The 24,114-nt window shown below is 30.6% G+C and overlaps 2 protein-coding genes and 1 long non-coding RNA gene across 11 annotated transcripts in view; 2 read left to right on the forward strand and 1 right to left on the reverse strand.

Annotated features, from left to right (window-relative positions):
• Positions 1–97: 97 nt before the first annotated feature.
• Positions 98–1,586, forward strand: Dnali1 (Putative inner dynein arm light chain, axonemal Dnali1). Of its 2 annotated transcripts, XM_033344773.2 has the most exons (6): positions 98–265; positions 369–524; positions 589–721; positions 800–945; positions 1,021–1,218; positions 1,297–1,586. In XM_033344773.2, the coding sequence occupies exons 1-6, from the start codon at positions 173–175 to the stop codon at positions 1,330–1,332; spliced, it is 762 nt and encodes a 253-aa protein (XP_033200664.1). In that variant the 5' UTR covers positions 98–172; the 3' UTR covers positions 1,333–1,586. The 2 variants fall into 2 exon arrangements, with proteins under 2 accessions (XP_033200664.1, XP_076477260.1); XM_076621145.1 differs by having other exon boundaries at positions 1,021–1,586.
• A 1,544-nt stretch (positions 1,587–3,130) lies between these two features.
• scrib (scribble planar cell polarity protein) overlaps positions 3,131–24,114 on the reverse strand; it is a 51,464-nt gene continuing 30,480 nt past the window's right edge. Inside the window, exons 3-35 of one of the 8 annotated variants that reach the window (XR_013059108.1) lie at positions 20,793–20,871; positions 20,580–20,669; positions 20,355–20,475; positions 19,955–20,247; positions 19,743–19,876; positions 19,527–19,638; positions 19,283–19,449; positions 19,038–19,198; positions 18,708–18,818; positions 18,411–18,635; positions 18,058–18,303; positions 17,885–17,969; positions 17,211–17,375; positions 16,942–17,117; positions 16,751–16,885; positions 16,504–16,659; positions 16,336–16,416; positions 15,454–16,254; positions 14,485–14,592; positions 14,236–14,415; positions 13,282–13,440; positions 12,829–13,209; positions 12,578–12,733; positions 8,712–9,155; positions 8,321–8,432; positions 8,185–8,241; positions 7,995–8,112; positions 6,464–6,569; positions 6,185–6,298; positions 5,969–6,097; positions 5,552–5,752; positions 4,865–4,957; positions 4,443–4,580 (exon numbers count right to left, since the gene is read on the reverse strand). Coding sequence is in view for 6 of the 8 variants with exons in the window: in XM_033344760.2 (XP_033200651.1) it covers positions 4,311–4,580; positions 5,552–5,752; positions 5,969–6,097; positions 6,185–6,298; positions 6,464–6,569; positions 7,995–8,112; positions 8,185–8,241; positions 8,321–8,432; positions 8,712–9,155; positions 12,578–12,733; positions 12,829–13,209; positions 13,282–13,440; positions 14,236–14,415; positions 14,485–14,592; positions 15,454–16,254; positions 16,336–16,416; positions 16,504–16,659; positions 16,751–16,885; positions 16,942–17,117; positions 17,211–17,375; positions 17,885–17,969; positions 18,058–18,303; positions 18,411–18,635; positions 18,708–18,818; positions 19,038–19,198; positions 19,283–19,449; positions 19,527–19,638; positions 19,743–19,876; positions 19,955–20,247; positions 20,355–20,475; positions 20,580–20,669; positions 20,793–20,871 (5,873 nt within the window). In the remaining 2 variants the exon portion in view is untranslated. Of the gene's footprint in view, positions 4,581–4,864; positions 4,958–5,551; positions 5,753–5,968; positions 6,098–6,184; positions 6,299–6,463; positions 6,593–7,994; positions 8,113–8,184; positions 8,242–8,320; positions 8,433–8,711; positions 9,156–12,577; positions 12,734–12,828; positions 13,210–13,281; positions 13,441–14,235; positions 14,416–14,484; positions 14,593–15,453; positions 16,255–16,335; positions 16,417–16,503; positions 16,660–16,750; positions 16,886–16,941; positions 17,118–17,210; positions 17,376–17,884; positions 17,970–18,057; positions 18,304–18,410; positions 18,636–18,707; positions 18,819–19,037; positions 19,199–19,282; positions 19,450–19,526; positions 19,639–19,742; positions 19,877–19,954; positions 20,248–20,354; positions 20,476–20,579; positions 20,670–20,792; positions 20,872–24,114 lie in introns of those variants that run through there. The other 7 variants (XM_076621140.1, XM_033344760.2, XR_013059109.1 and 4 more) reach the window with 7 other exon arrangements.
• Positions 17,685–18,387, forward strand: LOC117162795 (uncharacterized). Its single transcript, XR_004465320.2, has 3 exons — positions 17,685–17,850; positions 17,924–17,961; positions 18,043–18,387. It is a non-coding gene; the product is annotated as an uncharacterized LOC117162795 (long non-coding RNA).

A 24,114-nucleotide genomic window follows, 5' to 3' on the forward strand; every position in this document is an offset into this window, starting at 1 on the left:
TTTTACTTAGTAACATATGTTACATCAATATTGCTATGACAATTGTTCATAGATTCAAACTCGCTTTATAGTGGAAATAAACAATTAAATATTTATAAATGCCTGTAAACGATTTCTTTCTTTGGAATATATTGATTATTAACGAATAAAGCCCGGATAAATCAGTAATATAATGGCAACGGCAATAAAAGATCGCACTATTCCTACTATGGATACTTTGGTTAAATACGATAATCCAGTCTTAGTTACAGTCCGTCCAGAAAAGGTATAATGTTCACCAATAAAGCAAATACCATTTTTCTTACTATTATCAAACTAGTTATATCTATAATTTATTAAAAATCATCCAACATTTCTTATTACAATAGGCACCTAAAGAACAAGCACCCAAAATCGGAGTAACAATCTGTAAAGTTGAAACCACTATTCCTACGCTTGATACAAGACATGAAACTTCTGAAATTCTCAATAGAATTTTGCCACCCAAACAATGGGAAGAGGATGGTCAAGTTTGGACTCAAAAAGTATGGTATTTTTATGTTTTGATAAATAATGTACTACAATTTGTAATATGTTATTCCATATCAGATATCAAGTATACCAGCAACAAGACTAGATGTTATTAATTTACAAGAACATCTAGACATGAAATTGCAACAAAGACAAGCAAGAGAAACTGGCATTTGTCCAGTACGTAGAGAACTTTATACGCAATGTTTTGGTAAAAGTCTTTAATTGGACGTTAATTTTGAGTATCATATTATTAAAATTATAATTGTTTAATAATACTGTTTAATAGATGAAATAATACGCCAGGTGACAATAAACTGTGCAGAACGTGGATTACTTTTACTTAGAATCCGAGACGAACTTAAGATGACATTAGCTGCATACCAAACTTTGTATCAAAGCAGTATTGCTTTTGGTATGCGTAAAGCTTTACAAGTATGTACTGTTTTTTTTTAATATACAAGAAGATGTACATTAAGAAATGTTATAATTTCAACATGATTTTTAAAGGCTGAACAAGGAAAAGAAGATTTAATTGCTGCTGCAGATGAGCTACAATTACAGAAGGCTGAATTAGAAAAAACAGTTATTGAATTAAAACAGAAATCTGAACAGGCTGAAAGGAGGGCAGCTGAACTACGGGAAGCTGAAGAAAAAAAGCACATGGAAGAAATACAATTTTTGAAAAAGACAAATCAGCAACTGAAAGTAATATTTATATACAATTTTTATATGAATCCTAGACAACTGTAAAAATTTCATTGCTTAGCATTATTTTTATTTCAGGCACAGTTAGAGGGAATTATTGCGCCAAAGAGATAAAATAAGCATAAATGATAATGCACGATAAAAGAAGATACATTATTTTTTATGAATACTTTCAATTCCATTTATTTTAATTTCGTAATAAGGCCAATATAAAAACGTTAAGATATTTTATTTATTTTCTTATTTCTTGAATTAATTTGCACTTACATATATCTTTCGTTTACAAATCTGTTGAACATTGTAAGACGTATAAATGTTGTTCGATAGAAAACATAGATAAATAAATACATTTTTAATTTGTCAACATATAGTAGTACCACAAATATTATGGTAATAGTTGTATGAAATGTTTTTTGTCATATTGTATAAAATACATTTTTTAAACTTTATTATTTATATAAATTAGCAGCTTCAGTTTATTATTCAATATAACCAGATATACTGTATTATCAAAATATAAAATATACGTGGCAGAATGTAATATTTCTTTTTATAATTAATTATTAAAGTAAAGACAAATACAAAGATTCCAAAAGTACATACAAATTATGCCTATTATTGGATTTAACGTCGATGTAAAGTACTTCTAAAATAGGAGTTTCCAACTGTAAGTTTATCATTTATAATTAAGAATAATACAAGTTCATAACATGATATGATTTGTCAACATGTTATAGTGTTAAAAAATGGTGGGATTTTTAAAAAATTCACATTCTAATTAATTTAGTTATGAATTTAATTTCAGAGAACTGTTTTAATAAAATTTTATAATTTGTTAAAAGTAATTATTTTATACGATAAAATATTTTATACGATATTTAACACTATAATTATTACAATGTTTTCTACATATTATGCTACTCGTAATATTACAAAAAGGTTTCAAATCCTATTTGAAAAGTGTTTACACTTTAAACCGTTATAAAGATATAGTTAATGTTGGCACATTATAATTTTCATACAATTCCAGAAGATTATGCCAAGACCAATTATAATGCTGACAATAGGCATTAAACTATATATAACAGTTATTTGGAAAAAAGATATTTTGCATATATTTTTTCTTTTACAATCTTATGAATAATTTAATAAATTGGTCCCGCTCCTTTAATCGCACTTTACACCGCAGTTAATAGTATACTTGTCTCAATTAATGTTTACTTATGCTACATATTTAATTTTATATGTATAATTTGCAAAGATCTTAATACTAATAATATGGTCTGTTTCACTGAAGAATGTATATGATCTATATAAAATGATATTTTTATATTTAAGATGAATCATCTTACTATTGCAAACATATGAAGAATACAAAAAGTTATATCTAAAACACAAATAGTAAAACTATTATGATTTTCAATTTTTTTTACCTGTATATGTTGCAATTTCAACATAGGTAAATATTTTGAACTATATGAGATTACAAATATTATTGGTTTATATTACCAGATAATATACCTACAAAGTATTTAACATTATCATAGAAGTTTTTATATAGAAATTATATTTTTTGTAATCTCACACATACATATTTATTAGAAGGTACTGTTATAGTCAGCCATAAAGAAACAGCATATATTTTATATATTCCGCTTCTTCAATTGTAGTCGACATTTTATTCTTTTAATAAAGTTAAGATTTTAATCTTGCTTCAAATCTCCGCTATTTTTACATCTATTTGTTACATATTGGCTAACTCTTTTTGTGTACTTTTGAATATGCGAGAACATTGTTTAATCATGAAATTATTGAATATATTGTGAAATAAAATATGTTAACGATAAAATATAGCTATCGTTAGTATAAATAAATTAAAACAACAAAATTTTTAAAAGAACGAAATCATGAATATGTATAGTAATAATATATTTTAAACAATTAAAAAATTTAATACTTGGTATTTATTACATTTTAGTGGCAACTTTGACATTAGAATGGATAATAAACTTTAAATAAATTTCTTCCTAATGATGAATGATCAAAAACTATGTCGATATTTAACAATGAGATTAAATATATGTGCTTTTTAAAATGAATCTTAAAGTATATCAAAACAATTTTACATAACATATATATTAATATACTTATCACTAAAGGAAAATAAATAAAATACTTTACAAACCACAACAAATAGCTGTAGTTTACGTTATTTTTCATTTTTAAGCTAACTAATAACATATTTTACATATGTCTGAAAACCAATTGTTTATTACAATTTGATTAAAATCTTTTCATTTGTATATTGTTCGTTTCAGTGACCAAAAATACTGCTCCTGTGTTCCTATTTAAATTGAGGAATTGCTTATATTAAAATATATTATTTAAACTACGAAACAAAACAAAAATTGCAAAAAGGAATGTGTATCATTTTATATAGAACAACGAATATTGAATCACATGAATTTTTCGTATAAACCGATTTCAGTAAATATATTTCATAGGGTATATGATCATAGTACTGACTGTAAAAATACTACTTTGATATTATATTCTAATTTTTTCACCATTAAAATACTTTTTATCGGTATTACGCAGGAGACAAATCTTATGAAACAAGTATAAAATACAAATTCTATGATGTATAAAGAAATAAGGAAATCGATTGCGCTAGTTACAATTACTATGTTGCACCAATCCAGATAAAAATATGATGCGATAATACTAATCACACATGCATTATTTCACTATGTTAATATTAGAAACATAGCACGATCTATGAAAGAAATAAACATAATTCTGAATATACCTAATCAGTTATGTTAAATAGTGAATATGAAATTATATTTTATGTATTATGTATATATATGTGTGCTTCAAAAAAAGCAGCACGCAATGAGGAATCTTTTAAATATTATATGCACCAATATAGTAAGGATTTGAATTCTGAAATGCATGAAGTAGATTGATGTAATGCAAAGTATGCATTATTAGAACACACTTTCACAATGATATAATAAAAAAAAGAAAATATTTCACAATCGTTCTTCCATATGTCTTTCTTCATTTTGCACCAACATTTTTATCTGAGGTCAATGACGACCTTTTTTCGAACGTTTTCGTTTCTTTTTCTTTGAAACAAGAATAGTATTTGCACTTATTTTAGGAGCGGCATCTTCAGTGGCACTTGTAGGTATAATTGTTTCAGTTTTCTCTTGCATGGTATTCACATTAGAAGGCTGTCCAGTAATTTCTTCACTTTCGCTTTCAGCATCGCTTGCTCCTGTTCCGATAATACTTTCTACTTCATCTTCTGCATTACTTAGTTCCAATGATATAATTTTTTCTCGTAGAGTTTCAACCTAATTACATAAATATATACATTGCAAATGCTGAAGTAGACCAGAGAAATTTCTGCATTGATACGTGTAATTATTAATTTAATTACGATAAACGTACGACATATAACGTACGACAAAAAAAATATATTATAGAATCGGATGAAACTTATAACATTTTTACAGTAGTAGTACTTGATATATAGCAATACCACCAAAATAATTATAGTAAAATATTATTTGAAAAGAAAATACCTTTATACATGCTTAAGTAAGTAGTGGATAAGAAAGATCAATAGTAGCATTACCAATAGTACGAGAAGAGTTTGTTAGTGATCAGTAGAAATGAAATCAATTGCTCAAGGTGGTGCAGGTTGCACTTCCATGGTCAGTGCTGGATTCTTGGAACAACAAATACAACCATTGAACCATTTCCATTGGGTTCTTGTGCATTAAAGCAAAATATTTTTTAAAGCAGCATGCATATACACACACATGATTATTCTAAAATTATAAATATATGAGCGCACACACACAAATAAGACACAGTTCACAAGCAACACATATTCTCTCTTTCTCTCTAAAAAAATACTACTTTATTTCCCTTTTCCCTTCAAACTTTTGTGAATATCACCTTTTCCTAATTATGTTAATTGGAGCATTAACATAGTGCCCCAACAAATCATGATCTGCCATATTTTAATTTGATTTTTGAACTTCTTTTTATTATGTCATTGCTTGTACTAAAACTTCGAATTGTAATTATATTACACACCATAGTAATTTTCCAATAATTTTAATTAGTTACAGTATAAGCTTCCATAACAATATTATATTGGTACTTTTTCATTCATCAATTAAATGCCAATGCCATATTGAAGTTCCAGTACAACAGTTAAAAAATTGAACTTCACTTAAAACACGTCTCGAATCGATGATGTGAACAGATAATATTCGGTGCTTAAATTTTGTGCAAACTCTAGAATTTATAATACCTGTCGCTCAATGAGCTTCTCGACGTATTCGACTGTACGGACACGCCGTTCACCCGTCACCTCATCCACGTATTCCTCGGTACGTCGAGTGACCTTCTCGTCCACTACTTTCTCGGATTCGCGTATCTCTTTAGGGGGACCCACCTTGCTGCGTACAGCAAGTTTGGGGAAATCTGCACTAGACGGCCGTAACGTAGTGAACTATGATAGTAAGACAGACAAAGGGGGTACCACTGTAGTTAACATAACATTGTAAATGTACGAACACTAAGTTAGAACTACTGGCGAGCAAAGAAGTAATTAGTAGTACAATAAATAAATGCTGGTTAATCTGTTTTAAACACATCGTTAGATTATGTTCATTGTTTTAGTTTGCTGGTGGTATGACTAGAGCAAAGGTACATTACAAATGCTTACATCGGCTGTCTTTTCTGTTTCAGGAACAACAGTAACAGCATCTGTAGAATCCTGCGTAGGATCTGCCTTATTTGTAGTATCCATCATTTCACTCATTTTCTTAATTACCATCTGTGCTTGAATAGCATCCTGAATATAACCATTTAACATGCAAATAAATGTAAATACTATTTAATATATGAATTTTTCAGGTGTGAAAAAGAGCATTATAATTACCTGTTCCAGAGATTTTAAACGTGCTTGTCTCCATGCTGCACGCTTCTCTGCCCTTAGTGCTCTTTGTTCAGCAGGACTCAAATGACTTTCTTCATCTTCATCAGAAATTATACCCTATGCAATAAAAAATTGAATAAGAAACATAAATATTATATCCGTATTAAGTCATTTTAAACATTAGTGTCTCAACAAAATTATTTAAAATACAGAACAATTTGGAATATTTAATTATGATAAATGAGGAATTTGAATGATAAAAATATATTTAAAAAGTAATACCTCCTGTATCAGTCTCTCTTTCAAGCGACGTTCTGCTTTTGCTGTCCTTACACTGCTTGGAAGATTCTGCAGAAGGGGGATCGAACTTCGCGAACTCAGTCGGCTACTGCAAGGTAACGAGCATGCACACTGACAAATCATATACATGTGCCACAGTTTTAATGTTTATTCATTAAAAGAAGAAGTACAAAAGCAACGTTCAATACAAAGGCTAAAAAAATATTGTACGACTTATATACAAACGAGATAACAATACAAAAAAATTAGACTACACCACACATCAACTATAAATCTACGAATAATGTGATTGGATCGGTGCTAAGAGATTCCAAAGAAGAATTATTTTTATATTATGGATTTAAGAGGTGATAAGACATTCACATAGATAAAAATGGAAGCAAGTATTAACATTAGATAAATAATAATTATTCTTTGGAATCTTTGAAGTGCGCTTGCAATGCGTGTGAAGAAAATGTATTAAAGCGTGAAGTTTTTGTGAAAATTATATTCCGATGTACATAATTTTTATAAACTTATGATTTGGTCTTATTGAAGAATGAAACATGTAATTATAATGTGCAGTAAATGCCTGTGTAAGCACAACCACAACCTGAACTGCAATGTACAATGTGAATGTGAATTTCATAAGCCTATGTACAAATACACGTTATTTTATAAAAAAAAAAGCAGTCGCTAATCCCTAGCAAAGTCATTTATACGATAATTATAATGAGCATGCACGCTTTATGATGAAGTAACAACTACAACAAAAGCACTGATATAAATTATATATACATATAATATTCATCGCAGGTATAAAAAATACTGATATATACACGATGTCCAGTCATTTTGTATGAAACGTCGGAGTACTTTTTAAACTACAACTTTACTATAAAAATACAATTTTACTAAATATATAAAGAATATCTATTTAAACTAACAATTAATACTCGTAAAATATTTGGTAATTATATAAACACAATCATTTTTCAATTGAAAGATAATTGCCTGTCTTGTACAATACACGTATAATAGACAGATATGTTTAGCATCTTACAACTGAAAGATAATTACATTATTTCATAGTTTCATATACAGAATACGTACTACAATGGAAAAAAATGCTATAATACTCATTTATGTAAAGCAAATTAATTCTGTTCTCTTGTTCTTTTTAATACATTACTACAATATTTTGTATGGGCATTATTTAAGAAGTTATATTGTTGCAAAAAAATTCTATGGCCGAGTAAAATTTGTTGAAATGAGATTGTATTATTATATAATTAGATTATTAGATATTATTTTTTAGAGCTGCAAAAATTTCAAAACATCAATTTTATAGCCATCATATTTTTTAGCATTAATGCATAAAGTATGCAATTTTTTACTAAGCAGTATATTCTCTTTTATTTTTCTTGTTGTAATATGCAGACACAATGAAGTGGAAACAAGAAAGAAATAATAAGGTAAAAAAATTTTAATAATCACACGTTCAAATGCGTAGAATGAGTACAACTTAGCTTACTTAGGTCGCCGGTTATCCTGATCTTCTAATGTTTCCTCTAAATCTTCCAAGCCTTCGTTTTCATCGAGTTGAGCCCATGATTTTAATTCATCCCGCGTTAGAGTAGCTATCTTTTTTTCTGAAAATGCACAATAATATTTGTTAATTGTACGAATTAAGAATTTAATAATATAATTAACGAATACTGTACCTTCTTCTTGTTTCATTTTTTCAACTTCATCTTGACTTAGAAAACTGAATACTTTTTCTAGAAAAATGATAATGAATACAAAAATAATATATCGTATTTACGATTTGTTTATATAAATATATAAAATAATATCTACCTGGCTTAGGGGAAGGTTTCAAATGTTCCTCCATGGCACTTTCAAACAATTTCTTTTTATCGCTAACTGACATCTTCACTAAAGGTGGTGTTGGTGATGGTGTTGGTGAAAGCTGTATTTTGAAATAACACATTAATATTTGATAAAAATAATCCTTATAAAAATATAAATTTTAATCTATCTTTTTTATAACAATTCCACTTTCAATATGCACATTTGAACCTACTACATGCATTTGATTTATATTTAAATAATACCAAATAATTTTGTTAACACGGGTGTTACAATTCTTATGCAATAAAATTCTGCGATTTAAACGCTCCAACATTCTTGGTAAAGAACAAGGAAAGATAGTGCATTAGATTTTTTAAACATGCTTCTTAAAACCCACCTCAACCTGATTACTCCCACCAACAGAGCGTGCGTTCTGTCGTTTATCAAAAGGGACTGAAGTGCCATAATCTCCTATGGATGGAGGAGCAGTCAAAGGTGTAGGAGGAAGTTTGGAACGAGATGAATACTGAGTACTTTGGATAGGATTTTGATAGACTTTCTTATAAGAAGTAATTTGAGGATCAGAAATATATCTATTATCATGCAAAGATGAAGGATATTCATTTGTTGAAGTTGGATAATTAATTGGTTCTTTTCTAGAACTGGGAGGAAGATCAGCAAATGTAATACTACGTTTCGGTATGGAACTTTTTTTCTTTGGAGAGGGCAAGCTTTGGACAGCAGTAGTGCGATCGAAATTCATTGATGAAGTAAGAGTAGAGACCGGAGATTGGGGCGTTGGACTGTCCACTGAAGTTCCATCTCTCTCTTTGCTCAGTGACTGAGTAAATAACATGAAGATTTGTATTAGTAAAGTTAAAATAATTTTCTACTGGAATATAGAATGCAGTAAAAATGCGAAATTATTAGTTAGGCACTATGTAAATATACAACTATATACAACAGATTAACAAAATAATTTCTGACAACTAATTGATTAACAAGAAATAAAAATGTGTAATATTTATATCATAATATAAGAAATTATCAAATAAGAAAACATTTCTCATTTCTGCATCCTTTGAGTTTAATAAATTTACTTTTTATAAAATTTGTAACTATACTTCAAAAAACAGATTTATTTCCAATACTACATCTCATACAAAATCTATATTAGAATTAAAAAGGAATCAGTTTTGAACTTATTCATTCAATATTTTTCTTCTTTTACCATCTATACATTCAATATTATATCAATTGTACTATTATTGCAACAATTAATGCAGCTTTGCGCATAATTTTTATTTGTATACCCTTCCAATGATTTTAAGTATATTAAAATCGACTTTATAAAGTTACCTCATATTTGTACCCTCTATCCATCACCTTTTCATATATATCAATGCACCATAAGATATTCTGAAATGTCATAACTAGGTAACTTTTATCCCAAATTATAATTCAATAACAGGAACTGTGATCTTTGCGTTACTAAATATGAACATGAAAAATGTATTCTCTTGTAGTTAATAGCACTAATGGGATAAAATGCAATTCACTTTCAGAAGAACCTGTCGCATTGATACATTTGAATAAAGCACTGCATGTATTTCATCTTTATGTCGGTCAACTGGAACTTCAACATTAACATATATATATAATTCTTTTTTTATAATTAGATAAATACTATCTTATCTTTATACTTTGTAATAATATATAAACATCTGGTCCATTAGATTTATATCAACATATAACATTTATAGAACATTCGTAGAATACAGTACATTGATTTATATTTTAATAATGATATGAGTTTACTGTAGAAGTAACCATCCAAGAGTGCTGGCATTTATAACTTACAAAAAAATGTTAGATGCACAAATACCTTATCAAATAATATTTTATGTCTCAATAGACATTGTATTTCACTTTTGTTTCTTTTACTTTAACTGTACATTATATAGTAATATAAATAATTAAAACTTGATATTTTTGGGTACACTCCCTATTTAGTGATACACGCATTGATTATTATCTTTGTTTTCAATGATATACAGCTTTAAATGAATGAAACATGAAATGAATTGTGAATTACAACATAAAAGCTATCCTCTACGATATAATAATGCTTACATTTCTGGTAGTAGTAAAATATTCTAGCTTAAAATAAAAAAGACAGTTCTAGTATATTTTCTACATAGTATACCAAAATATTTGTAAAAATATCAATAAAATTAACTACTGATTTTTTCTTAACACTATATAAATAGAGAATACTAAACAAATAAGATCATTAAAAATAATATATCAAAAGTACCCTAAATATAATAATTTGGAAGTTATTATTTTTTTAGATAAGAATATAGACTCCTACTTCCTCAGTCATCAAGTCGTGTATCACGAAGGAAAAAGTCAATAATGCCTGTCTTCAGTGTGATGTAAGTTTCAAGTATATTATTATAAAAATTTATAGAAACATAATACACCTGTTACTTGTCACTCATATTGGAACAGGAATTATTTGCTGTCTTATATCTTTTCTTACTTTCAATAATTCTTGATCCAGTACCCAGAAGTTGATCTAATTTTTTTAAGCTTAATGAATTGCAGTAGTCGTCCAACATACGTTTCCAATCTTTCAAAATAGATTATGAAATAAGTTTAAGAATCAATGTACAAATATCGCTAAAAAATATTCGGTAAATACGTGGGAAGTTCTTGTCGTCTATGACATCTGTCTACCTATCACAGAAGTATCTTTTCATGTTCATCTTTCAACCGATATTCATGAACGAAGGAGTGATGAATATGTACACAAGAGTCTGTAGTTAAAGACGATATCACATTTTCGTGATGATTAAAATCTTGACCCCATTCTTGGACCAAAATAAGAAACCAATCACAGAGAATCAACCTAGCCAGTCAGCATATTCGCAATAATTACACTTAATGTTATAATGGCAGTATCAGTAACAAACGGAGTAACGATAGTTAAATTGTACAATAGTGATACTCATGAAACGCAATAAACACCATGATTATGCGAGTTAACGACATGAATTCCTTAGAATAATTTTATTATGGCACAGTCCCGCGGATTCAGAGGTATGGACGTAGACACAGGGAAAATGAGTAGAGGGTCGAACGACTCACTCCTGTTAGAGGGCAGCCAAAGTAGCGCTATCACCTTCCACTGTCTGCAAACATGTGAAACATCTCTTGTTTTGCCGCTCAGGAGAGCATGCGACGCTAAGAACACTGACAAATGTACATTTCATGCGTCATATATTAAAAATAAGTAATAAGACTTATGATGAGTGTATGAGTACTGACAAATAATAAAACTATTTGATATCAAATTGAGAAATTCATATAAACTTATGTAAAATGTACAATCATTCGAAGGGCAACAAAAATTAAAAAGTTAATATTGTTTCTTCTTTACAGATAAATAAAAATTAGTAATTTGTTATTAGATTATGGTTTCTTATTCTTTTCACAAGGTGTGCAGAAATAAACATATAGGTCTATAGTATTTAATAAGAAGAAATAAAGTATGTTTATGTAAGAACGAACGTCCATGCTTATGCTACCATATAAGAATGTACACAAGGGGAAGAGCAACGTTTTTTCTTTAACACCACATTGTACCATAATAATATTTCTTGATCAAAAGTTATTTATTTTTTCAACTTCTCTCTATATTTTTTAATTTGTAAATTGAAATTTTCAAACGTCTCTCCTTTTGTTCCAGTGCCATTAATAAAATGTAGAATATTTTGTTAATAAATCACATGTATAATATATGCACCCATGAACATATGTATACGTATATGTACATATAATATGAGCAAATAAATAAATAGTGCTCAATAAAAATGTGAATTATTAAAGTCATGCATCTTGTGTAAACGAAGCATAAAATCAAAAGTAGCAATCTTTTAATTATTTGTAAAAGAAGAATATAAATAAATAAAGAGGTAATAGCTATATAAAGTTAAGCATCCATTTATGCAAGAACCACCATTATTTATAAATATACATTGAATATTTAAAATGATTGTAAGGTTTAATAAAAAAATTAAACAATATAATTCCACAAAAGAATTCTTAAATATTCAAATACTATAGCTATTATTATTATTATATACCAATAAAAGCAAACTACTGCTTGCAAGTTAATTTATATTTATAGAGACATGCAGATATAGTAATATTTCAACTTAAAATTTGTATTATTTTAATATCATGAAAGATACTTACATTTGTATTTTGAGGTGCTAAAGTGTGTTTGCTCATCACAATAGTGGTTGTTTTGAGATCTTTTGTACCACCTGGTGACTTTGGTGGTACAACCATGTCAACCGGACTACTTGATTTGCTTACTAATGATTCAGCTGCTCTTACTACATCTAATACCTGTTCAATTTGAAAATATTCAACTTTAAAGTTAATATCACATTGATTAATAAAAATTGCTTATATTGTTTAATTTCTTTAATATTGGGTCTTACTTTTTCAGGGGTAGATTTTTCTCTATGTTCAAGCAAAGCACGTTCTCTTTCTTCTTGTTCCCATGCTACAAGTTCAGCTTTCATTTCTTGCTCTTGTCTGAGAGTTGCTGCTTCTTCATCATCGCGATCCAAACTAGATATACTTTGTGATAATGATTTAGTACCTTCTGTTGCAGGATCCTTCAATTCCTTGGATGACCTAGATTCTTTAGAATCTCTACCATCGGATAATGGCAATACTGGTTCAATTTCACTTTTATCATATCCTTTACAAACTACTAACGTAATTGTGTTTCCTGAACACCGTAATATATTTACTGCTTCCTGATGAGTCGCACCTAACAGCGACGTCCCATTGACTTCTAGTAGTCTCATTCCAACCTAATATCAAAAACATAGTATAAAAAATTATTACATAAAACTCTTATTCTTATAATGAGAATTAAATTTTACCTTCAGTCTTCCATCTCTTTTAGCTGCACCACCTGAATTGATTTTGGATATAAACACCCCTTCATCTGTATGATCAAGGGGATTTCCTTTTTGTCCTCGAAGTCCTCCTTTAATGTGCATGCCCAATTTTTCGCCTGGTTCTTTTGTAATAACTAATTCCTAAAATATTACATTATTTTTAAATATACTTTTACCATCTTTTACATATTGCTTTGCTTACTTTTTACAAAATATTTCCTAGTTTTATTTTCAATATAATATACTTATAAAAATTATGAATACATAATGTATGACTGTTGTATTACATAATTCTTTTAATTTACCATAAAGCATATAAAGCAAGTAAAAAAAGTTTTAAATTCTATATAATCTCAGCCTAGGCAGAAAAGCAATTGCTCGTGATTCAGTGCTGAGCTTACTTGCAGCCTTAACAGAGGGCAAAGCGTGGTATCAAAAAATAAAATAATAACAGGTCAAATTAATTGAGTACTTACTGTCACAGGGATGTACTCTATTTCGACCAGCTTGTAGGACAAATTATAAATAACAGCATTAGGAAATGCCACAACAAAACAGTTATAAGTGAAGCACTTGAGTGCCAGTTTGCAAATGATAAACATTTCACTGGTGAATATAATGCATTAAGTATCAATGAATGAACTGATTCTATTCTATTATTTATTTAACTGGCGATACTATTTTATGTATATATTTAAGTATTCTAAATGTATGCGCGTTTACGAATTTTGACTAGTGTTGACCCCAAACTTCAATATTAAAATATTGTAAGTTCTGAGAATTAAGCGTGATAACATTAATTGTGAATTTGTGATTTATAGTTACATTTTCATAAGCGTGTTTTATTGAAAAAGCTATATTGTAATTAAGAAGCAAACCCTCTATATATGTGCAATAACTAACAAGCAGATAGTAATTAAATTATAAATAGCTTACCTGATAATTTTCTGGTAGTGGATCATGTTGGACAGTAAGCACTATTTGATCGCCTGGTCGCAAAAGTTCCATCACAGCCTCTTGATGAGTAGCTTTTGTTACATCAGTACCATTTACCTTTAGTATCCTATCACCCATTCTCAATTTACCAGATTTTGCAGCTATACCACCAGGCACAACCTAATATTAGCACAACAAATGTATATTATACAAATTCTGAATATTAACAAAGATTATCAGAAAACTTACATGAGATATAAAAATTCCAGGCTCTTTTGCACCAAATGGAGTACACGAATGATCTGTACCGCCAATAATACTGAATCCTAGGGATCCTTCTTTTACAAGAATTACGTCCTAAAAATTAATATTTAATCATTAAAACATCGAATATATAGAATCATTATTTCGTTTAAATTACACGTGTTAATTATTTTAAAAATATAATGCCCTGGATATTAAAGAATGAAAGATGGAATTTCATAATAGTGGAGGATGCATATAATTTGGTATTTGATGAAAGAATATATATTTAGCTTATACTACTTACCTATTTCCATGCCAGAGAATAAGCACCCGAGGTATAAAATAATATAACATTTCATACAACCAATTCCTACCAAATACTTTAATGTATGGTTTGATAATGCACACACAGAGAAATTATATTTACTGAATCAAATCAATAACGATCAATTTCAAATACATAGACATGCAATGAAATATAACTTGTCATAGAAATGAAACGTACATATGCATAAATAATGTCCATAACAATGTTTAAATTGCCCTTTTTTAAATAACGAATGATGTTATAATTTATTTCTTAATTAAACATGCATGAGAGGAAGAAAACCACTTGACCACCATTTTTCAAATTGTAATTATTCCGAAGTTAATTAATTGATTGCATTGGAATATGTTTACATTTAGTAGGACTGCGATTATCATCCTAGCATGGAAATAAGTTAATACATTACAAATACTAAATACTTAATTTTTACCTAAAATATCTAAAAAGTGCAAACTATTCCAGTACCGAAGAAAAAATAATTATAATTGTAATATTTAAAAATTATAAAATAAAACTTCTAAACTTCCTTTTCGTTATGGTTTTTGTTAATTGAAAAGATAAACAATATATTTTCAGCAATTTGTATTACTTTTTTCGAAATGTATGTGCAACATAATCCATGCATCTAGCTACCAAGCACATACCTCAATGATTACTGGTGGTACCAATTGATTTTCAGTCACCCTAGTTACGACGGTCTCGGTGAGAGTGCTCTTTGTGATGGTCTCAGTAACTTTACCAAGTGTGGTAGGAGCCGGAGGAAAATTGACGTCTCCAGGTAGATTATCAGGCTGCTTTATTGTCACTGTCACGATAGGGCCTTGATGGGAATCTGGTGATGGTGAGGAAGTAGGGGGACGAAGGAAATGAGCAGGTATCATGGCCTGAAATTCTTCGTTGGTGATAGGCTTCGGTACCTGTATGTCTTCCTGGGGTGAGGTTGACCTAGGTTCTGTAGAAGACGTGGGCGTTGAGCTTGTAGTTGTCGTGGGTGTAATTGTAGGTTGCGAAATGCTATGCCTGGGGGCAGGTTGTGGATGTGGTTGGCTATTTGTCGGACTTGGTGATATCGAAGAAACGTTCTTAATATTTCCTGATTCTGTAACACCATTCATTTTCGGTAGCTCAGTAGTTTCAATTTTCATAGGCGGAGGCGTTTTCGAAGTAGGACTTGGCGATAGAGTCCTATCAGCATCGATAGAACGTCGATATCCGGTGTAACCCGGTCTATTTGCTATATAACTATTGGCGTTATATAATCCTGTATATGGTCTAGGTGCACCGATCACTCGTGGTGACTTTTCAGAAGGTGTTACAACTGTGGCTGCATTTGCTTGCGAAAGTGGAATTTCACGTTCAACCACTAATCGAACGAATCTTTCCAAACCTGTTAATAAAGCAACTGCTTGCTCATGTTTGGCTCCTCTCATTTCAACTCCATTAATCTATAAAATAATTCCATTATATGAAAGATAAACAATTATAATTGTATTAAAAAATATTTTGTGTAATAATATTACACTTACAGATATTACTTTGTCTCCAACTAATAATTTACCATCTTTTTGTGCCACACCACCATCAGTTATTCTTGAAATATATATCGCCTAAACATTATATATTTGAAAAAAGTTGCTAAGCATAATTAACGAAAGAAATAAATATAAAATATTTTCATAAATTAAAACTCTTACATCGCTATTGTCTTTGAATGGTGGAGAACCCTCTCCACCGGCAATACTAAATCCAAGTCCATTTTGGTCCCGTATTAATGTCGTGTGAACAAGAACAGATACCATTGGTTCATTACCCGCCTTTGTTGATGATATAGGTTCAGGGATTTTCTTAGACTTATTAAAATAGAAATTTGTTGATCTTTAAATTTTGCACTTTAGTTTAAATTGTATATGTTGCATCTATTAAATCTAAAAAAATATATACCTTAATAGCATCATGAGGTAAAGCATCACCATTTTCTAAATTATGCGGTAAACCTGTAGATGAAACATGAGACGTCGCACTTGGAGCTCTACTGGTACTTAAACTAGAGCACGCTGAGTCTTTTCTCGACGATACCTGTTAAATATAATGTTAATAACAGCATAAATGATTTGCGTTTCATAAAATAGTACCTGTTCATATGGTGGCACTATCCTCGTAACTTCTCTTTGAACCACTAACACAAGGACACGTCCACAAGCTTTCAAAACTTCTACAGCATCATAATGACCTACGTTTACTACTGAAACACCATTTACAGACAATACTTTATCCTCCACTTTTAAACCTGCTAAGTCTGCGGGTCCACCTATAAAGGAAAATATAATGACCATATCATGAAACTTTATAATTGACATATTCTACGACTGAAAACAAATAGGTTTTTTATCTCAATTTTTACCTTCCGTGACTCTTGAAATAAAAATGCCTTCATCATCACCCTTAAAAGGGGTTGAACCAATTCCACCAGCTATTGATAAACCGAGACCACCTGTCGTTCTTTCGATATGAATTTCGTATTGTTCTTCTCGTACTTCTATCGTCGGCTCAGCATCAGAAATCGCACCTACACAATAAATTTCATTGGCGTTACTACTTAATTATGTAATCGGATCACGTTTTACTAACTTTTACCCTTTCTTTTTTTTCTTACAAAACATCTATATCTTTTTGGCATTTTTAACTATACTTTTTATTCACAATATAGAATGTTGATGAAATTTTTAATTGAATATTTTCACTTCGCAATTTTTTTCTACGTGTGTACACTTGCTACATCGAGTTTGATAAATAACTAGAGTTTGATAACGGATAAGTGATAAGATAGCAGAAGCAGAAAGGAATATCTTATCATGGACTATTTAATGCCAGTGATTACGAAGCAATGATGCTAGGAAGTTTAGGAAGATTCGTTATTTAATTCAGTTTACGCGGAAAAGATATATGTTACCTTTTCAAGTATTTTATTTTATACGTGGTATATGAATTATAATTTAATTTAATTTTGATAAATTTAAAGGTGATATAAAGAAATGCAACAGGTAAAAGGTGATATACTAATTGTAGTTTTTTTACCTTGACTTTGAGCGTCAAAATTTTCTGTGGGTTCTGCAGGTGCTGACGTGGATGTGGAGATTTCGTCATTTTTCTTCGTAAGTGCCTACCACATATTAAAAACTGTATAAAATTCATCGTAATTATTTAAGTAGTTTTAAACATGTTGCTTTTTTTAGGTAGATAATAATTACCTGTGCAATAATGGAAGCTACTTTTTCTTTATCTATTGCTGTGTGGATTCGTTTATTTTTCAAGTGATGCGGAGTATCTCTACGATGGAGTCTATTTGGTCTATTTGAATCACCACTACCATCATAATCAATACCTTCTACGATAGAAAATTCGACATGTCTTTGTGTTTCTTCATTTTCAGATTCTTCCTCATCTTTGTCATTTATATCCTTTGATTCAGATATTGAACCTTCAGTCCTCACATCCTAAAAAAATAATTTTTACAATTTATAAATCAGTAACAAATAAGTAAATAAATAAATAAATAAACAAATAAGTAAATAAATAAACTAGCATTAACATAAATACTTACAGCATTAGATTCTGTAATATATTGATTAGTTAGAATTATTTCTGGTTCATTGCTGGACTGAAAATCTGCATTATCAGCTACTATTCCAGGTATGGTTTCTTTTTGTGCATTTTCTATAGATTCAGGTTGTAATGATTCTTGCTCTATAGTCTCTGTAGTCAAATCGTTGGACTTTGTTGAAATATCAGTCTCAGTTTTATCCAAACCAAATGTTTGAGAAACATCCTGAAAGATATTATTAACAACTGTTACAAAAAGATTGTATATGATATCTCGAAAAATGAAATTAATAATTACCTGCTCATCTGTAGATGCTGATCGGCTGTCATTTTTTCCTTTACTAAATAATTTATGAGCTTTTGCTTTTAATTCTTTTGGATGAGGGGTATTTTGTCGTACGAATGGTGTCTGAAATAAGTGCAAACGTTGTATTTACGTAATTAAAAAAAAAAAAGGTGAATGGTTAGAAAAAAATAGGCTTTTGTTTCATCTTTTGTTATAATTTTAATACAATGAGTCGTAAGAATAATAACGTTTCCAACACATTAAATACCTCGAAAATACTCTGAACTTAGATATAGCAAATCTAAAAAGTCTAGAAGATTTCCTCATATGTAACGTGCTCACCTCCTTATCAGTTTCCGGAGGTTCATCCGTAAATTTCACGGAATGCGTTCGCGACGCTTCTTTTTCTTGCCAGCCTTCATCATCGCTACTACCAAGCTCACGTATTTCGCCATCTTGAACAACATTTCTCATACCACCAAGCATACCAATTCTTCCTGAATCTAAATTACAAATCATGCAACATATAATCCATAAAGTATAACTAAATGTACCAAAATATACTTTCATGAAATAGATTTACTAACCATCTGGATGGATTTCCAATTGTGGCAAAAGAAAACAAATTAATACTTCTTGCCCTGTTTCCTCATCAACGTCTGTCTGAAAAGTAAGCATTGGTTGTGCTTGATTCTTACTTAACCATACTGCCTTTAAGTTCAAATTGATCAAGGAATATGGCAAGTACTGCAATCTGAAAAACGAATATCATTACTAAATATTGTTAACAAAACATGAAGAAATTTAGATATTTAAGATTATATTATATACCTATTGCCTGAGACATCCAACACATGAAGAGCTGTACATTGTCCAACTTCGATAGGAAGATATTGCAGTTTGTTATCTCTTAAAGACAGTACACCCAATTGTTTTAAATTTCCTACAGAAAAATAATAACATTCGATAAAAAATTATTTTTAATGTCATAAAGTAATATAAATAAATATTAACATAAATTGAAGTTCTAAACGACACTTTTCTTACCGATTTCCGTAGGAAGCGACTGCAAACTGTTTCTATCTACATTTAAATTGTTTAGATTATGAAGTTTTCCTATAGTTACAGGTAGTTCAAGGAGAAAATTTTCCGTAAGAATTAATTCTTGTAAGTTCTCACACCTACAACGAGTAAACGTCAGTTTTTGTTATCAAGTTCTATGGTATCAAGATCCTTATAGGAGAAAAAATTAATCTCACCTGCCTATATTTGAATTTAGAGTAGAAAGCCTATTTTGATCGACTTTAAGTATAGTAAGTTTCTGTAATTCTCCAAGACCATCAGGCAATTTTTCAATAACATTTTGCGATAAATGCAAATCTGTTAAAGACTCTAAACCTCCTATTTCTTCCGGAAGATCTTCCAGACGGTTTTCAGATACGTCCAGGCATGCTAACGTTTTCAATTCTCCGATTTCCGGTGGTAAATGTTGCAATTGATTATGATCCAACCATAATTCTTGTAATGCTGGTAATTTTCCTATATGTGCTGGCTAAAACAAAAGTCCCAAATTTATAATAGATATTATGTTAATAGACAACAAATATTCTATTTTGTCCATAATTTCCTTTACAATGGTTAATTCAATATCTATCTTACTAAAACTTCAATGTCATTGTCACCAAGATCCAGCCGCTCCAATTTATAAAGTTGGGAAAGCGATTCCGGCAAGGATTTGAGCAAATTTTCTCTCAACTCCAATGACTGCAACGCCTCCAAGCTGAGAACAATCGGTGCACAAACTTGTTAGTACTAGACACGATGTAATTCAATTAAATCATTCTAAGCTTGAATGCAATTAAAGCGAGTTCTTGTTGCTATTACCTTCCGAAATCAGGCGGCAGATTCGTAAGGGACATATCATTGAGTCCCAAAACAGTTAAGTTTCTTAATTGCACAAACCCTGCTGGAAGTCTGCAATGACAAATTTAATCCTTCTTGAATTTTGAGAATAAATGTTTTCAACAGCTTTTAAGATGAAATATAAATAGCTGTGTTTCAAACGAAAAGAGATAAATGTTAGGCAAACCTATTGACCTTGGAATTGGATTACTGCTGAAATCCGCCACCTGAAGTGCCCGTAAATTCTTGATGTTCTCAGGAATGTCTGGTATATCTAGAATAAGAAAGAACACTAAGTAATACTTATGTTTTACATCCGATTTGAAAAAAATGATTAAAAATCTGTATATCTAGAACACATTATTATAAAAATTCTTTCTTTTTTTGCATGAATAGAAAATACCAACATGGCCTAAATATAAATTACATAAAAAGAAAAAATCAAGGAAAGTAGATGTTTATTGAATTCATAACTTTTCTCTTGTTTCAAAAAATTTCCATGGCCACACGTAATTCGAAGAATTTTCTTTACGAAGGAAACAGTTTTGATTCACTCGAGCTTTATTTTTTCGACTCGTCATACATGTTGTATTGCAAAGCATATACGTACAAATGGAAAGCTTTGCTGATAATTTCATGTTTCTTTTATATTCAACCCTTCGTTGGGACTATTCAATGAAGAAAAAGTTTAAAAGAAATCTCAACCTCTAATTAGCAGAAAACCGATTATCAGTCAATAACAAATTCCCTCATTAAAAAATAAACGCGACTCGTTGTACTAAACACTGCTATTGCATAATAATGCAGGATGCTGCATCGTGGATGAAATAATACCGTGCACGCATTCCTCCTGTTGTTTTCCCTGCAAGGTCGAAAAATTTCACGAATTAAAGTGAATGGCAAACCGAACGATTTTAAACGTAGAAACTCTTCGTTATAACGTACGGAGTTTGGCTCGAATACAAAATAATATTTTAAAATTTCAACGTGTATTATCTGTGTCTTAATAATATAATGTATATACGAAATAAAATATAAAGAATAAATCTCAAGCTTCTCATATACATACGATTCGATTAATCAGAATATGCATATTTTATAGCGAAATATAGTAAGGTTTTCATAAAAAAAAACAAGTTTCTTGAAAAATTTATTGTGCGATTAATTATTCATTATGTATGCTCCTTTTATTTCATTATAACTGTTAACACACGTCATAATAATATCAAATTATGACGAAAACACGTGCGTTTTTAAACGTATTATGAATCATACCGCGATTATGCATTCTCGAGTCAAGAGATGAAACACGGAGGAAAAGGAGGAGAGGAATGGAGAACCGTGTATCGCATAGCAAACGAGCCGATAGGCTTTACGAGCAAATCGAACCTTGGAAAACCGCTAGTTACTTTTAACACAGTGGTTCGCAACTACAGAATGTTATCATAGCTGTTTTAAACATATTATCGATAAATATGTAATTCCTAAACTGTTCTTTTATTCCCAGTTTAAGTATTTCTATGTTATACTTCCCCGATTTCGTCAGCTCTAAAATCAAGTGTTAAATCTAAGAAAGGAAAACCTTTTGAGTTAATAACGCCAAAGGCGTAATAACGCGTGTGTTGCGTGTAGAAATGATCATCTGCATTTTCATTTTTTCCATACCGTGAAGATTCAAGTTACTTTGAACATGATTCGATATATGAAACTCAAAGTTTTTGACAAACGTTGAATATTGGTCTTCAAAAAATTGACAAGTGTTGGAGTCATAATAGATTTCAAAGTTTAAGGAAGTTTAGCAGATATTAAATACCTTATATCCTATACATAATCTTAATACTACGTACATATGTATTTAAGTATATATCTTATGTACTATAAGACATGTACTATATTGAGTACCCACTGAACTTTTAGAACTTTGACTCCTATCAAGACTTCCAATACTTCCAAGACTTATCAAACTTTTAATCTTTTTATAGCTAATGAGAATTGTTTTCTACGAATGTCCATACCGTAGAAAACAAAAATCTGAATTTTATTGAATATTAATTTCATAAAATCTGTCAATAGGAACCACAGCACCCACCTATCTCTATTTGCAAAAGGACTTACTGAAGCTCTATGTCTGTGGTTAAAGACTCAAGACCTATCAAGATTCAAAATTGATCGAGACTTTCCAAGGTTTTAACTTTTTAACCATCGAGTTATATTCGAAGAGATGCGAATTTTTCTGTATAGACATATATTCCATCCGATTCAAAATATTTCAGGCTGTTCATTACATACATGTACACACACTGCCTGTCACGAATGCACGCACGGTGTGCGCGCGGGTTGAACGTAACGACAACGACGTGGAACAATTACAAACTAACCGTGATTCCGCCAGACGGAAGAGACAGACCCCTTCGTTCATCGGATCTCTTTGTTCCCAAAAGGATGTTAATGATCGGTGAACAAAGGTATATGTCTGAGGACTTTTATAGCGAGGAATGGATGCACAAAAGAGACAGCCTCGTAATATGCTTGGCTGGAGTTTGAACGATATCGAATATGTGGCGACCCGTTATCGATCGATAACTTTCTGTCTGGCTACACACCGTACGGCCAAGGAAACGATACGCCATCTCATGGGTTTTGTGGTTAAAATATCTCTGATCGAGCGATACGATTACCGTTCTATATATGTATCACTATTAACGCACGTGTGTACGCTCGTGCGTGAATATTTTTAATGCGTCGTACACCGCTCCGCGAGCGATTTCGAACATTTCCGCGGCGAACGATGACGACGACAATCATGCGCAATATCGCCCGTCCAACGATGGCAATTTTTTAAGAGCGTTTACATGCACGTAATATACGATGATTGATTCAAAGTACGTATATCGAGGTCAGATTATAAAAGATGCTGTCGATGAGAAAATATGTTACGCTGATTACGCTGATAGTGGATGGGTTTTCTGGCCAACCAACATTCTGACAAATACGTCAGAAAACTCGAACAGCTACCGTCGTTCTTCGGATGTTTCATTCGTCAAAACGAAAGTTCGCAACGTGCATTCGTTTTGAGCATAAACTGCGTACCCACTGAGGCAACAGTCAGGAACCTGCTGTTAGTGTTTCACGTTTTGAGAAAATGCTGCATGTTTCTTCGTATTTCTGTTGCCAGTAACAAAAGTCGCTGCTTGCTACCTATTTCCGGTTGGAGCGATAGGGTCAGAGAAAAATTAGAAACAGGTAGCAACAAATTGCAACAGAAACAAATAATTCTTCGGTGTATACTTGTTGGCTAGAAGCAAATGCATTGAAATCGGAACAAAACCCAAATATTCCTTTAATTACGTTGTTCTAACGTGGATAAAATCTCTCTGCAGGTTGATATTTGTTTAATACTTTTTAAAACATGCAGCAACGGGCAACAAAAAGTTCCTCGTTGCTACCTCAGCGATGATTCAGCTTTTTGCTGTCACAGTTTTTCCATCGAATAAAACGCGGCGCGGATTTAATGGGA

The sequence above is a fragment of the Bombus vancouverensis genome, chromosome 8, assembly GCF_051014615.1.
Source record: "Bombus vancouverensis nearcticus chromosome 8, iyBomVanc1_principal, whole genome shotgun sequence".
Lineage (NCBI taxonomy): Eukaryota > Metazoa > Arthropoda > Insecta > Hymenoptera > Apidae > Bombus > Bombus vancouverensis.

Bases quoted from the DNA above. Each gene is read 5' to 3' on its own strand.
- Dnali1 (XM_076621145.1), top strand. From the start codon at position 173: ATGGCAACGGCAATAAAAGATCGCACTATTCCTACTATGGATACTTTG. The intron at 266-368 runs GTATAATGTTCA...TTATTACAATAG, and splicing joins TTACAGTCCGTCCAGAAAAG to GCACCTAAAGAACAAGCACC. The intron at 722-799 runs GTAAAAGTCTTT...ACTGTTTAATAG, and splicing joins ACTTTATACGCAATGTTTTG to ATGAAATAATACGCCAGGTG.